General features: G+C 35.6%; 1 protein-coding gene across 1 annotated transcript; it reads right to left on the bottom strand.

Annotated features, from left to right (window-relative positions):
- Positions 1–13,063: 13,063 nt before the first annotated feature.
- On the bottom strand, positions 13,064–16,471 carry LOC140230125 (uncharacterized). Its single transcript, XM_072310321.1, is given in 3 exon segments — positions 13,064–13,127; positions 14,554–14,917; positions 14,920–16,471. Coding segments are annotated over 3 exon segments (1,980 nt in total).
- Between the last annotated feature and the right edge of the window lie 1,210 nt (positions 16,472–17,681).

Genomic DNA, 17,681 nt, shown 5'->3' on the forward strand with positions numbered 1-17,681 from the left:
AAATTTTATGAAGAAGATCAAACATACAAAGTGGTGGTACTTTCCTCACATCATACCTGAAGTAAATAAAAAACATAAAACAACATACAAACACTAACAGTGAAACATGTGACTGTCACATGGTTGAAATATTATCCGAAGTTTAACCTTTAATAGCTTGCGATGACATTTGCAGATCAGTAATGTCTGTAATATGATCGCCACTGAAAGAATACAGCAACAGCTAAAGCAAAATCAAGATTGTATGTTGTCGATGACGTAACAATTACAGTCTACATCGTCTAAGTCGACCTCATACAGAACTGGTCAAAAAATTTGCTATGCCGAGTAATTTTCAGTTGGATGGTTATATTGTAAACATGTGCTTTGTCTCCTGTTGTGTAAGTCGAAATTCACGTAAAGTCTGAGGATTTTTCTAAGAACCATTTGCAGGGGCAAATTCAGGAATTTCGTCAAAAAAAGGGGGGGGGGAGGGGGATGCAAAAAAAATATTTCTGGTGCTACTTCCGGGTTTCATTTCACTTTTTCTTTTTATTTCTTTTATTTTGATTAAAAAAAATAAGGGGGGGGGGCGCTTGGTGCTCCCCCCTTGGATCTGCCACTGCTTTGGATTTAACTCATAGGCGACGTTAACTGTATATTCCCTCAACCCTAATTTATCATCACAGCTTTCACTCCACTAAGTGGGAGAGAGAAAGAATTAGAAAAAAAGAGTGCAAGCTGCTGTAAAATTCAATGAGTGATATATATATATATATATATATATATATATATATATATATATATATATATATATGTTGATAAGGTAGTCCACGTGTTGGCAAGATAAAAAGATAAGTAACAAAGCTGCTGCAACAATGTTCATGCTGTATTCACCAACGGTTTATTTCTTCACACAAATTTTCGAGCGTCTCGCCGCCCTTTCTCAAGTGTTGATACTGAGAGAACAATAACATTGTTCTCTCAGTATCAATAATATATCAGTATCAGCATGAACATTGTTGCAGCAGCTGTATTACTTATCTTTATATATATATATATATATATATATATATATATATATATATATATATATATATATATGTATATATATATATGTATGTATATATATATATATATTTAAATGAAATCAATGTATACAATTAAAATTTCGCATTGAGTGATATTTTGCTGTCAAAAAAATGGACCAGGATTCATCATGAGACTACGTTAATCGCATTCCTGCTCGTGCGAAAATTCCTGCAACAAACAAGAGACTTTCAAGCACGTTCTAGAATGTTGAACAGTCTTTATGGTAGGAATACTGTAGAAATATTTCCAGTCGTTTATTTTCTTCAGTTTGTTCCTTGTTGGATTTGCGTTTGTTTGTTGGTTTGTTTGTTTGAATGTATGCTTTTTTGGACACAATGTTTCTTCCGCCGAAGATTGATTCTTTTGGGAGGTAATTTTGTAGATATGTAATCATAATCAAACAGTACTATCGATTTTATAAGATGATTATTATGGTGATTATGTACATACTTTTCTGCCAAAGTGGTATATTTGATATTTCATCTTTTATACAAGTCATTGTGATGTAATTACATTATGTACTAATACGAAAAAATGCACAGGTGCCGTTATGACTTATTGTAGCAAACTCAATTTGTTTTATTGCGTGACGTCAAGTTCTGAGAATCACTAACTTTGATATAAAATTTGAGCTTTGGGGCAAAAAAATGGAACTCTAACGGGAGTATGTAATATTATTTTTGCAAGTATAAGCATGAATGCGCTGTATTATGCATGTTAAGATCGTTGAGCTGATATCACACTTATGTTTACTATCTTAGACGCCAAGATATAACCTTGATCAAAAGAGTATATGTCTTAGATTGGCTAATTTCTAATTTTCTTGTCACATTTTTTTCTTTTAATTGTATCTCCAACGCTGAGTCTTATAAGGTCTTTCTCGTTTACAACGGTCTCTTATATGAGGGGCTCGCAAAATCCTAAATGCGTGTAACTTTCAAGAAACTTTTATTTTTTTTTTCTTCTCACTTGTTTTATAGTTAAGTCGTGCTACATCAAGATTAGATGTGCTGTGTTACAAACATTGCTTCCTTGGTTACTGTCCATTGGACAATATGGAGTGATATAACTTACGTAATACATTCACGAAAATAATTGTATTGCGTGCTTGTGCATGAAAGTGTATGATATACAAAATGTATGTAAGCAAACTACCGCAGGAATATTGTGTTAGCATTGTTTCATATCAATGTTTATGACCGTTCTGGAAGCGGTACTCCCTTTGATCATAATGAAATACCGTATAGATTGGAATACTGTTAGATTACTTATACAGCTGGAGTTACGGACTTCAGTCCCTGAATACGACACGTTAGTGTAGAATTACAAACATGGCGCTTCCTGGTACAATGTACCTTTGGATCGCATTCAGGCGAATACACGTAATACATACGCATTCATGCATTTGTTTCCGCGTTATGACATTCATTTGTAAGACAAAACAGCACGTAGGTGTTGCCAAACCGTAGTGTACGTCTGTGACTTGTGCGATTTTTTATGCGTCTATTTGTAGAGAGGAAAGCTCGCGCTCTTATAGATAAACAACTGTTCATTTCATGTGAGCAGTTCAGGGGCCGATCCAGGCATTCCGAAACGAGGGGGCAACTTTGCAAAATCAAAGGGGGGGGGGGGGCACAACACCACTCCCCCTTTTTTTTTCTTTTTATTTCTTTTGTTTTAACAGGAAGGGCGCGTCCAGTGCCCTTCCCCTGGATCCGCCGTTTGTAGTTTTGTCAGCACAAAGCACACAGCATTTGTACATGATTTCAAGCAGTCCCAGATGTTCACTCTTGTGTTTGATATGATGTTAAGAGATCTTACCCCGTGCTGTTAAGTCATGCAAATTTTACTTGGAATGTATACTGTTGTTCCTGTGCTCATGTCATTCTGTTTATTAAAAGGCTGAATTTCCTTTACGATGTCCAACAACCATGCAGTATCTGGAGGTTATTGTACTGGGCAATTTACAGTGTATTTCACTTGACATGCTTGGATGCATTGATATAAGAAGAACGTTGCGATAAATGATTTTTTTTTCTTTCAATCGAATTTCGTTCAGTGCCACAAAATCAAAACAAAACATTGTACGAAGACAAACAACATTATACACAAACTTTGTACAGATATATGTCAATCGTACAGATCTGACATTATGACTCTTCAGAGCAAAATCGAAAGTAGTTTTCTTTTAAACACAAATTATTCTCGACAAGTGCCCAAAACTGGACACGATAGTTTTCTTAAGGCAATTAGGCACATTTTACCACACGTTTCTTGAAAGAAAGAAAGATTTTTTTTTTTTGTATTGTACATAGGCTTAAGGGTTTTTAAGAATTCACGCAATAAACATGGAGTGATACAAACAGGACTACAAGTTCAGTTAACAATACATGTTCTAAACATATAATACAGCTGTATTATCAATACGAAGTGACAAACCAAAGAAACAACAAAACAGCTTTACACAGAATCATTAGACAACTAAAATCGCAGTACATGTAATAATTTACTTAAAATCAGAGCTATGTTGAACTGAACTAGGTAACTCAAAGACATAACTAAGAAAGTAGTAGGGAAGCAATGTAGACCCTACATCGAATTCTCCTTTTTAACAACTTTGAAAACTTTTAATTAAAATCCAACACTGTGTAATCACACTACACTGATTCAGCTGGTGTTAAAGCACGATCAGTTCTTTTCCAATTTCCCGTTTCAAAACCTGCCTTGATTTCACTGCCTCTCTATAAGTGAGTCGGTTTCATGTTCAATTTAAAATGAGGTTTGCAAAGCATACTTGTCTTAACTAGGATGCAAGGTGCGTTATGATTTTAGCGCTACAGAAACCATTCGACTTTTCACAATGGACCTATTCACATCGCCTATTTTAATCAAGCGCCACGTATATTCGTTATCACCAAACGGGTACTGGTGGACCTGATGCCGGTCTCTGCGAGGAAAACACATTAATCTCTCCTTCTCTCTCTCTCTCTGGCAGCACTATTATCAGTTATCAAATAGGCTTTAGAATCTCTGCAATCTGATTGGTCAATTGTCATTAATTGATATTTATCAACACTAGGCCATACATCCGGTAAAATCCGAACGCATGTCTCAAGTCTTGTACAGTGTTTTAGTTGTACCGAGCGCATGATGGGGGAAATGGTTGTACAGCTGTATTTCATGATTTATGGGCCCATGTTATAACACAAATGATGCACAGGCCATTTTCGTGGATCAGTGAGAATTGGATCCTCTCTGGAACAACCAAAAACCCACTCGCTGCGCTCGTGGGTTTAAATAGTAAAACTCGCGCATCCAATTCTCACCGATCCACTCTGTCCTGTGCATCATTTGCTGTTTTTCCTATGTCATTGTACAAACCCAAACGCTGCAATAGTCGGAATGGTGCCTCTTGTTTGCTTGTTTTTTTTTTTTTTTTTTCGGAATGATTACCTTCTAACGTTCTGGTCTCACACTTAAAGTTTAATTAATTACTGATTAATGTTTCGTTATAGGATAAGTGTTACAAAATTTGTCTTGTTTTATCTTGAATGCATAAGGTTGAAATGATACTAGATAAACGAACTGCTACTGAGAGCCAACTTGGGGTGACAGCAGATGTTCATAATATAACTGACGTGAGGATGATCATCCACAATTTTCCACTTAAAACGTTTAAAATTATTGTTACTGATAGATGTTAAATCTCAGCAGACGTTGTCTTTCTTTCTGTCTCATTTTTTCTCACAAAATAGGTTCCTTTATATCGCGCGAATGAAGTACAAAAAAAAAAAAAAGGAGAGAGAGAAAGAAATCGTAGCGTAATTTTATTCACAAGCACTAGTGTGCTCCAAGCTGGAAACTTGGTTCTGAAATGGACAATTTTCATACGAGAAAAATAATCACAAAGTTGTATCATTCTTCTGAAGATGGTTTTGAATTTTGCTTTGTTTATTCTTAAATCTTGCTAATTCATAGTGCAGGACCATTTCCTACGCAAATATTTCATGAATTCCTGAACTTTTACAACCGAATGACAAGTCAGTGTGTCATGTGCTGATGGGAATTCCCACTTCATAGGATTGCGATCATGATGGAAGCAAGATCGCAGTCTTATTGATTCTTTTATGGTTGATCTAAAAAGGTATGTGTGTGAGAGAGAGAGAGAGGGAGAGAGAGATGGAGAGGGGGTCAGTGTGAGGTCGCTATGAGAGAGGGAGAGACAGGAAGAGAGAAGGAAAGAAATAAAGAAAGAGAAAGAAAGCAAACATGATAGAGTGGAAGAAGTAATCTTCAGTTATCTATTGTTTTTCTGATGGAATGTTCATAAAAGATGTCTGTTGTTTTCAGGGAATTACTGAATCGTGTACCGAATATCATGGCTGATATACATGTATGCATAAAAGACCTATTACATAAGTGTCTATACATGAAGATATATATAAGGATTATATATGTATATACATACATATCAAATTTAATCAACTGCGTAGATACTTTAAAAATTCATAACTTCTGAACAGATTGTCCGATTTTCCACATATTTTCATTGACGTATTCTACTAATATTGTTGCCTTTACCTAATACAAATGTATATGAAGGTACACTTGTCCTTTAAATCTTGCTAATTTATTGTGAAGCACCATTCCGTACGCAAATATTTAATGAATTCCGGAACTTTTACAACCGAATGACAAGTCAGTGTGTCATGTGCTGATGGGAATTCCCACTTCATAGGATTGCGACCTTGATGTAAGCAAGATCGCAGTCTTTATTGATTCTTTTATGGTTTATCTAAAAAGGTATGTGGGCAGGGAGAGAGATGGAGAGAGAAAGGGGGGGGGGTGGTCAGTGGGAGGTAGCTATGAGAGAGGGAGAGACAGGAAGAGAGAAGGAAAGAAATAAAGAAAGATAAAGAAAGTAAACATGATAGAGTGGAAGAAGTAATCTTCAGTTATCTATTGTTTTTCTGATGGAATGTTCATAAAATATGTCTGTTGTTTTCAGGGAATTACTGAATCGTGTACCGTATAATATGGCTGATATACATGTATGCATAAAAGACCTATTACATAAGTGTCTATACATATTATATAAGGATTATACATATATATATATATATATATATATATATATATATATATATATGAAGGGTTTGTTTGCAACAACCGATAAGTCCATTTTTGACAAATGGGGATATTTGCGATTAAAGCTCAAGAAAAATAAAGAGAATAATAAAAAAAATTGCTTCTTCAAAAATGTACCTTTATATGAAGTGACCAATATATCATTTAAAGGTATTATTTTGTACTTTATGTACTTTATGACTTATCGGTTTTTGCAAACAAACTCTTCATATATGTATACATACATATCAAATTTAATCAACGAGAAAATGTGCAAATGTTCAATTTTGCCGGGAAACGTGCGAAACATTTACTTTAGCCATATTATTATTGTGCATAAAGATGGTAGATGACTCCATCGTATCCGGGCAATTACTCCCTGAGGGCAATTCCTCCCCGGCCAAATACTGGTTGGTGGTAAGAGTAGAGTAAAGATTAGGGTTAGGGTTAGGTTTAGGGTTAGGAGTTCTGGTTAGGGTTAGGATTAGGATTAGGATTAGGATTCGGGCCAGGGGAATGTCGCGGGGTAATTGCCCAGGGGGTAATTGCCCTAGACCCGACTCCATGTCAGAACTGTGCATGAACTTCCACCATTTATATTTTTTAAATAAAACTTTCAAAATTCAGATTTTTTCTAGATTCAGAAATTTTCAGATTTTCAAAAAAAAAAATTGGCAGGAAGCACTATTATGGCAATAGACCTCAATTTGTTTCAAATTAGCAACCCCTCTCCTCTACGGAAAAATGGAGGAGGACCTCAAAGTCCCACAACTACGGTTTTATCGAAATTCTTCTTATATTCTATAAAGGTAGTGCTATGTTGGTGCTATGAAGACAGTGATTACAGTAATTCAATTCAAGGGTGGTAGGCAAGGAGTCCGGGGGGGGGGGGGGGGGCGGCTTTAACTCCCCTACCGTGATATAATCCGTATTTGTTAAAATTAACTCCACCCCACCCCCACCACCAAATGGGGTTGGGGAGTTGAAGCCTCAAAGTCTCAAAACTCTGTTTTTTTTTTTACCTTCTTCCGTCGAACCGAAAGAAATAAAGCTTAGTGCTTTGAAGACATTAATGACTGAAAATTCATGTTTAATTAAGGCGGACCCAGTCGCTTTTGGAAAGGGGACCAGATTAGACTTGATGCCCCTTCGAATAAAGTGGGATTATTTTACTCTGGAAATGCTACCTCCCACATTCGTCGTTTGGAGAAAATCCGTCAAAGATTTCTCAAGAAGATGCCGAAAATGTGGAAATACCCCTCCTTCCCCTCACTCATGCCCCCCCCCCCCCCCCGATAAGGAAATCCCTGGATCCGCCATGATCAAACATGAAATTGCATTCATTAATGACTTCACATCACTAACTTAGCTGTACTTATTTTGTCATTTATTTATTTATTTATTTATTTATTTATTTATTTATTTGAATATTCCTTTAGCAGTGTAGCCCTTTCAGTTGGTTTTCGGAGTTCACTATAATTTCTTCAAAAAAAAAAACTTCATGAATTTAATGATATAGAACACTAAATGACATTAACACACATATCTCAGTTGATTCAATACCTTTTCCATTATTCATACCTCTATGCATGCTTTCATACCCAATCAATCATGCTTCATAATCATATCATATATTATATTTACGATGATTTCGAGATAATGCGAAATATTTTATTTGATATGAAAGAGTGTAAATTTTATAGAGGAATTTGATTTATTTTATGAAAATATGTATATTTGTAATTCTGTTAATTGTTCTAGTCTTTGTACATTTGATAATTTCATCAATTCCATTCTTTCTTCCGCGGACTGTTTATATCTTTATTATGATATGATTCATTTTATATAATTGTTAATTTATTTTTTAATGCTCCAGCATTTTGAAGTAATGAACAGTTGCATACAGATGATTGAACTTATAAATGTATCTTAACTGATGATGTTTATGTTTTTTTTTTCTTACGCGGACTCCCGTTTCTCTTTTTCTCCCACCCTCATTTCTGCCTCCATAATCCCTATCAGTCTGTCTGTCTTTCTTCCCTTCCTCACTTCCTCTCGAGTCCATATCCGACTGAATATAATATGATGTATTCATAAAGGAAATGCTCTTTGTAATTTTATCATTATTTTATCTATATCGTGTATGTGTTATACTTTTGTAACATCGTGCAATTCAGTCTCTGACTGCAATGCGATCGAAATAAAACCATTGAATTGAATTGAGTTAAATTCATGCCCCACCCTGCATGTATGTTTGTTTTCTTTAACAAACAATAACTGCACATTTCAAAAAAAAAAAATTGGCAAATTATTCCCTATATTTGAAGCTTGATAATGAAAAGAGTTCTTAAGATAATCTGTTTTGGGGGCTTTTATAAACAAGGGATAATTGACGGCATATCGTGTATGAAATTATGTGTGTCTTACAGTTATTACTTGTCTGAGATACAGGCTCATCCCATTGATAATCTTGTACAATTACATGCAACTCTGGTACTGAACTCTATAATGTATTGATTGCCATTGTAATTTGGGGCTTGTGCCGAAAGGGTGGGTTGGGTGGTGGTGCGTCGCGTTAATGGGAACACCACCCTTCGTCCAAAGCTCCCCGGTTTTGCCGAAAGGATGTATGGGTACTTTTTCTCATGTAATATTAAAAGACGAGTTTTGAATTTATATTTAACCTTCAAACAACCATTTCAAAGAGACTATCATCCGGATCGGTTTACACTCTATTACCACTTGGTCTACAGCCAGTTGGTCTAATAGACTGTTTAATATCAGTTGGTCTAATAACCAGTTGGTCTAGTCATCATTTCGTCCAATTACTGTTTTGTCCAATTGTTATTTGGTTTAATTACTGTTTGGTCTACAGTCAATTCGTCTAATAATAGTCATTTGGTCTATTTTTGGTCTAACACCAATTTATATCATCAAATACCGATTTGGTCTATTATGAGCTGGTCTAATTCCATTTCGTCTAATCATCAAATGGTCTAAAATAAAACCAAATTTGTCCAATATAAATTTGGTGTACACATCAATAAAAAGCCCCCTCCCCCCCCAAAAAAAAAAAAAAAATAGCCCAGTTGGTCGTACAGACAAACGATGATCGGACCAAATGTGACCCTGCACCTCAAAACAAACAAAAAGTCGCCAGACATGAATTGTTAGTTAAGACCATATTCTGAAAGAGCAGACTTTAAGCTTTAAAATGATGTATAACTCAAATCAAATGGACTCTCCTAACCTATCTAACTTTAGATATTGGAAAGAAAGCACAAACTCAGGAAAAGTGTGAACTCAGAAAAGAGGCTCTGAAGTAGTGTCTATTCAAGCGCTTAACAGTCAGTCGTCACGGCGTGCGAATCTCGCTCAGAGCGCGGAGGACGTATGCATGCTCGGAGCGGTCATGAATACATAATTAGCTGTGCAGTGTTGTTTTTAAACTATCGTTGTGCAGCCCCAGCATAACATTTACAGCTCATTTTTGCATTAAATGAAAGAAGAAAGCTCAAGGTCTAATTTAATGACAATGATTTGATAATACTGGAAAGGGAAATAAGGGTAAAAATACGAGTAATTCCACGCGTTGAAAATATAAGATTTAAACCCGAAAGAAGTGGGTCAAATACGTTCTTAACCACCTTGCATCTCTTTCAAACTGAATAAGTAGGATACTTGATTATCTAATTTTCAAAATATGGGCAAATCAAGTCACTCTATCTTTTATACCTCATGGGATCCAGCAAGTTACAACAGTATGTCACATCACACTTTGTTCGAAATCGTCCATTAGCGCCTTCGTACAATGCTGTATCGTGATTGGTCAGAAACGACGGTCGCATGACGCCATCACATCGTCTGCTACTGTGGTTTTTCACTTCTTGTGCCGGGTCTCGAAGACTGAAACTCGGCTTAAACGTGTATATAATAGGTTTATTCTGTCATATTCTGTCAAAATTTCGTTGATAATTATTCAAGGATTCGTTATCGCCACTTTGTGTTCGCATGGACTTGTCATGTGTTTGACTACTTGCAGATACGAGCACGTCAGCAATTTCACACGTTGTAAAAAAAAAACCCACATGGTTCAGTCCCGTATACTGATATTTGTGTTACGATGTTTCTCATGCCTTTTCTTTTCTGAAATGTTCATTGTGATTTTCTTTCCATGCTTAGTTTTCCATCAAATTGTGGACTACTGGTGATTTGCATGAATGTTAATCTTAAATAATCTGATGAACTATTAATCATGCCACATGTTGTTGTTGTTATTATTATTATTATTATTATTATTATTATTATCATTTTTATTATTCTAGAGCCCGAAGGCCTGGATTCATGAAGCAAGCAGTTTCGTTTTCTTTTCAGGGTGATTATTTAAAATGTTAATCCCCCCTTATTTTTTATTTTTATTTTTATTTATTATTTTTTTCTTTTTTTTTGGGGGGGGGGGGGACTCCCGTTTCTACAGAAGACTCTCTGGAAATGAACAATTATGAACCAGCATAGAATCAGAAGCATGTCATTGAACAATCTCTCTAATAATTGCATTTCAACGTTGGCAGCTCTATATTATGAATGCAAACATCACCCCCCCCCCAAAAAAAAAATAATGATAATAAAAAAAAAAACAAAACAAAACAAAATAAACACACACACACACACATCTCAGAGAGGGAGAAAGGGAGAAGGAACATGAACACACACTCTCCTCACACAGCAACAAGCATTAGTGAATATATTTGACTACACAATCAGGATAAAGAGGAAGAAACCTATATATGATAATAAACTTGTGAAGCAGAGTTTAGAAAAAAACAAGTTTTTATTTGTGGACAATACTACCACAGAAGTACACAGGAATACATGGAATGTAAAAGAGGTACACAATGCGCACAAACCATGTGCAATTCATCCATCAAGGTGTAAATAATGTGAATATTCAGAAGGTACATGTGCATGAGGCAAGATGATTGTATATCTGCACACAGTACTGACTTTTCTTCACACGTGAGTTAAGGTCTTTGGCAAGCAGACAATTTGCATAAATTTACTATTCCTGAATTTTCTCGATACCTCTTTATCCTTAATACTGTCATTGGGTACAGGCTTTTCAAAACTTGTTAGCTGCTTTAGCTTTGTCATTTCTCCCCCAATAGACTAACAAAATAAATGGGTTAACCCCATTATTACTAATCACACACACGATAGCACGATAATCACAAAAGATGAAATTGCTACATGCAAAACATGACTGGAAAGGATTAAAATTGGATCCTTGTTCATGAATTGTGAAAATGAGGGTGAGGAATACAAAACACTTTATAAATACAGTCAACTCCGCGTAAGTCGATTTTCATGGGACTGCATGAAATATGTCGACTTGCGCAATAATTCGGCTTATACAGAGTTTTAATACATGCAAGTCCATGGAGAGAAATAATACTGAGACTTTTTCAAACTCATTGACTTAAGCCGATTATTCGAGATATTTAACGTCGACTTACGCAGAGTTGACTGTATATCCCATATTTATCAGAAGTCGTATCAACTTAATATTTCAAGCAAATGAATGTCAAAATCTACGTTCACGGCCTGTTTCTTTATAATTTTGGCAAGAGCAAAACAGGTATTCAAAAAAAAAAACAACAACAACAACAACCTGTAAAACTGGCAACAAATGACAGCTAGCTCTGGAAAGTAGATAAAGATAGCACAAAAGCAATCACAGAAAAAAAAGAGAACTACAGTCATGCAGTGAGATCGCAGCAGTACACAATGGGCAAGAGAAAGTAGGTTTCAAGACCTGTATAAGGTACATGAAAATAATTTAAAAACTGTACACAAAAATTATCTCTGTGCTGTAGCATATAAAGATAATGGTTCAAACACAGTTTACTTACTGAGTTTCACATAACACATGCGAGTCACTGTCATGTTCTACAAAAAAACCCAAAAAACACACACACACACAATTGCCACAGTGCCATAAATATTTTTCTTACTAACAAACATGGCAAGAAAAAAAAAAGAGTATCAAGTCCTGAATATCAAAGTATAAGAACATGATGTAAATGATGTACATGTAATACTGTAAAAGTAAAATATCTCTGTTCTGTAGTATATACTGTACAAGCACAAATATTGCGGTTCACACTAAATCTTACAAAAAGGCTGCATCCAACACATGTGCACAGGACAAGAAAATGAGCGCCCTCCTCTGAGTTCATGCACCTCAATCTTAACTCTGAAGGAAGTAATGCACTTTAAAATATATGCACTATAACTATGTAAACATGAATACATGAAAAAGGCAAGAAAAACAATGATCAGTCTATTTCTTGATTATCAAAATCCTCTGTTCCTAATACTGAAGAAACTTCGCATTCCTCTTCACTGCCTGAATCAACTTTGAGGCCTGTCTCTTCAGTATCACTGTCTTCTGTGTATTCATCATCACTAATATCACTGTCTTCACTATCTGACAATACTTTGTCAATAGAGGAACTTACAGAAATTTCTGCATGTTGTGTATTTTCACAACTTCTGCACCTACAGCCAGGTCCGCAAGCATTGTTTTCTTTTTTGCACTTACACTGACGATTGATGCACTTATTTTTTTTTTTTACATGAGCATCCTCGAGTTAAGTACAAAATATTATTTTTTACTCTTTCAATATTTTCATCTGTATCCCATACAACATCAACTTGGATTTCTCCATTTTGATTTGATACATTGTAACCATACAACGAGATATCGGGATACATGAAAATTGGCTTTAAGGCTTCACCCCACACAGAGCTGACCCAGCATGATCTTTTCCAGTGAAATTGAAGAGCATTGTTGGATGGCATCAGCTCATCCTCGTAAGTACCTTTCCATGAAGCTCTTCTCACCACATCGAGAGCCTTGTGATGATGTTCTAATGGAGAATCAGAATTTATCCTGTCAAAGAGTTCAATGGGATTGCTAAACTTATTCAAACAAGCCCGATTTGCATTGAAGTATATACACAATATCAGACGATAAAATGAAAGCAAACCATATTCATAGTCTGTAGGGACAGAGGTCTGATTTAAATGACCAGGTGCTGAATTACTTAGATCTCCTGGGATGAAACGTGCATACTGAAAAAAAACTTTGAAAAATAAAGTCTTTCCAAAGTGTGCAAAAAAAGATACAAAATCACACCCGCTGCAAATGTATAACACTTGGATGCATTTAGTTATGTTAATTCCTTTAGTGATAAGTTGAGCCAGATCAGAATCTCGTTTCAAGGCAGACTGCAAATTTTTCAGTTGCAAGAATTCATTGTTTCCTGCCTTTGCACAGTACTGCACACTAACTTCTTTTTTTCCAAATTCAAAAGCAAGGCCAATCATAGTTATATCTCTGTCCACTGAATAAATTAATATATTTGAGCATTGTGAATCAAAAACATGTAGCCATATTTGAGTATCACTTTCTTCGTGATTATGTTTAATTGAATGTCTGTTTATACCTTGTTTAGTGACAACTGCACCGCTATATTCTCCATTTGTGACCGTGCACCTCAAAACGAACATAAAGTCGCACACACTGATTTTGCGTGAGGACTGAAAATAAGTGAAATGGGTCAACCTAGCCGAACTTGACTTTTTCATATGTTCTGAAAGAGCGGGTCTTCTTTTACATTATGCTAAAATTTGGTATCATAAAACGGGCAGGAAAGTGTGTTTTTTTTAGCAGTTTATCTCCAACATTTTTGGTAGAATAGTGTGATTAGGTGTGTCTTTAGAATCCCTTTTTCATTTCTGAAAAACCTTGTCCACACTCTTCACTTTCAACTCTAATAACTTTTGAAAGGATTGTGCTACTGCTTTGAAAGTTGGCATTAATTATGGACAGAATGTGTTAATGAGGCACGCTTTATTTCAGTTTAATTTGATAATCCCTTCATTGTTGTTACTCCGGTGGTTTACTTCCTGTTTTTTTGTCCCATTCATTGCACTGCCAGCACGGTTTGGTAAAGATTAAGCGCTTGAATAGACACTGTACTTCAGAGCCTCTTTTCTCAGTTCACACTTTTCCTGAGTTTGTGCTTTCTTTCTAATATCTAGATAGGTTAGGAGAGTCCATTTGATTTGAGTTATACATCATTTTAAAGCTTAAAGTCTGCTCTTTCAGAATATGGTCTTAACTAAATATTCATGTCTGGCGACTTTTTGTTTGTTTTGAGGTGCAGGGTCACATTTGTTTCTAAACCTACGTTTAGACCACCTGATGTAATAAACAATTGGCTATCGTTTTTGAGTTGGGATTGGGCAGAGGATACAAAGTGACGAGACAAAAATCTAATTAAAGCATACTTGTTTCTTCTTACTTTCAAGAAATTACCCCAATGACTGGGCAAAGGGGTGTTGTCATCAATATTTTCAAATATTTCAGTATCTTCATTTGTTTTATCCCTACGCTTCCTTTCAATTCTTTTAGGAGACAATCCCTGTGTACCCACCTGATCAAATAAAATCCTGACCTCTTTGAATCCCTTGGAGAAATATGGAGTTATCCACCTTGAAACCAGCATATTTATAGCGTATTCCATAATTTTTTTTTGTTGCTTCAATGGAGACATGTAAATAATGTTCATACCTTCCACAACCATACAAGTATCAGAAACAGAAGATGAATATGAAGTGCTTACAATTTGGGAATCACTAGTGTATCTCTTTTGAAAAAGTCATATATGACAGCTTTTGACCCTTTACGTGGAAGCCCATCAGGAGAGCAGATAGCTCTTGGCACAGGAACAAACTGTAATAAACTAGAAATTGGTTGTTTTCGTTCTTCAGACATTGATATTGTCCTCTTGTAACAAAGCGTTATCAATCGCTTTTCCTTGTCAAGATCACTAACTCGACGACGACGGACTTTCTCTTTTGCAAAAGTTTTCAAATTAAATTTTCGGCTTACTGGCTTATCCACTGAGGTGTCATGCAGGATTTGAATTTTGTAGTATGATTCATATGATTCTTGACCCATTTGTCTAAAATTGAGAAGACTCTTTTCCTGCTGTGGATTCGCCGTTTCTTTTGAAAATATGTGAAACAGGTTATTTGGCTGATCTACTGAGAACACACTTGTTTGGCTGACTTTATCATAGTACAATTTAACATTGGCAAATTCTGATTTCACCACAGATGGCTGCATATCACGATAAAGCATATTTTTTCTCTGGCTTCCAATCTGTGTTTCTAAATTACTAACTAGCTGTCCTCTATACTGTATTGTAGCTGCAACTTTATCCATACTTTGTGGCTGAGGCAAAGATCTGGAAAGTGACATTTTACAGTCTTTATTGATTTTCATTTCATGTGCCTCGTCAAAGGCAACAGATGAAAAAGGAATTCCCCTTATGCTATTAACAAAAGCACCATTCTTAAAATCACTGATGATATAATCTAGCAAACCATTAATCATATTTAAATGTAATGGTATAAGTTGTGCATAATTGTATCTATCGAAGGCATGGAATAAAGAAACCATCTCTTTCAGGGAAGCTAGTCTTAGATCCCAGTTGCCACTGCAGATAGCCAACCATAAAGATAAGTAGCAAAAGTAGTCTTTTCTCAAAAACTGATCCCAAAATTTGAAGGTGCTAAGCTTCTGTGCCATTGTTTCACAAAATTCGTCAAATTCTTGTCTCATTTGAGATATACCAGCTTTCACATGATTTACAGCTATTCTGTATTCACACATTCCTGAAATTTCCCCATTTTCATACTTCAGACATGAAACAACTGTTTTAACTTGATCTAGGAAATTCTCATTGGCCATACTGGTTTCTTGTCCTTTCCTGTAATCCAGAAAAGTTTGATACTGCAACATGTAAATAGCTTCATATACTTGAAGGAAGAATCTGTGTTTTCTTTTGAAGTTTGAACATGTCATTAAGCTATTCAAAGTAATATGTTTGTGACTTAACTTTGCAATTTCTTTTAAACCAGAATCCCAGTAAATTTTCATCAAAACCTCTTGATAGTTTTTAAGAATATGCCAATCCCCTAAATAGGGTAAAACCCAATCAAGTGATTGCCCATATTCTTTTTTGATGTTCATCATCAGCTTTACAGTTGCAGCATCCCCCGCAATGACAAGATGATTAGTTTCATTTTTGACTTGAAATACGTCATATAGTATACCTAAACATCGCTTCAGTGTTGCAGGACAGTCAGCTTTCTCATCTAAGATATACAAATATGAACACTTAGACTTAACAGTATCCATGTTAACTTCTTCCATAGCAAGTTTGAGCTTGATTCCCGGCACATTGATATTTGTGTGGTCAGAGAGAAACACAAATCTTTCACATACATAGCTGAACAAACTTTCATTGAGCTTAGTAATGTCATCTTGCTCCTTTTCAGAAACCAAAAATTGTTCCTCTTTAATCTGATTTCTTATAAATGTCTTATACTTAGGTGGTTCAAAATGTGACTTAGATGGCACTTCTTGGGACTCTATGCTATAAGGTTTTAAACGTTTTCGAACATTGGGTCTCTTCTCCAGCACTGGCTTGTCAAAAGAAATGTTAGGGAGTTTAGAAGGAACACTTGGTTCGGATGTTGATGGCATGTCAGCAACCACTTCACTATTTGGCTTCGGCTGCTGCGCCATGATCGAAGTAGCATGCCAGCTCCTTGGCTTGTCAGCAGTTACTGCTGCAAATGGAGCTAAAACGTCAATATTATCTATAGACACTATCGTGAAAGATGAAGGAGAAAGGTCAACAAGTGGGCCAGATAGTTGACGAACATCTTTCAAGCCCTGCAAAAAACGCTCTAAGGTTGGCTCTGAACAACAGAAACCAAGTTTGTTCATGATAGTCATTAATCTTGATGAATGAGAGAGGTCCTTTATACAATTTGCCATGATAACGTGGAAAGGATAAGAATTGTTTTCACTCAAAATATATTGAAGCAAAAAGACAACAACAATCCGCCTATTTCGCTTCACACACCCCTGAGAATCGTTAGGGAAACAAAGGAAATCCTCATCAAAACTAGCAATAGAGTTTTGTAAATGGGTTAATTCTTCTCTACTTCCAGTTAAGGCACATATCATATTCCAGACCAAAGGATTCAGATGAGATTTCATATTGGCAAAATCAAATTTTAGAACAGAAGAAGGATCATGAGAAAATAACTCTGCCGTTTCTTTTCCTTTGGATCTTAGTAAGTAATTGATGTTAAAGAGAAATTCATCCCACTTTATATCCTTGCCTTCAACACTGGCATGTACTTGAGGTGTATCATATGACATATTTTCATCATCTTCATTTCTGTTTTTCATACATGTACTACTTCTATTTGATGATTTTGAGTCATGCCATGCCCTTATAATTTCATCTTTTGTCAGATTTGAAACATAAATGAAATCTCCTTTTCTTGAAAGTGACTTACTGATTGAAACAACATCTCCAAAGAAATCCAATATT

The sequence above is a fragment of the Diadema setosum genome, chromosome 6 (genome assembly GCF_964275005.1).
Source record: "Diadema setosum chromosome 6, eeDiaSeto1, whole genome shotgun sequence".
In the NCBI taxonomy this organism is placed as follows: Eukaryota; Metazoa; Echinodermata; class Echinoidea; order Diadematoida; family Diadematidae; genus Diadema; species Diadema setosum.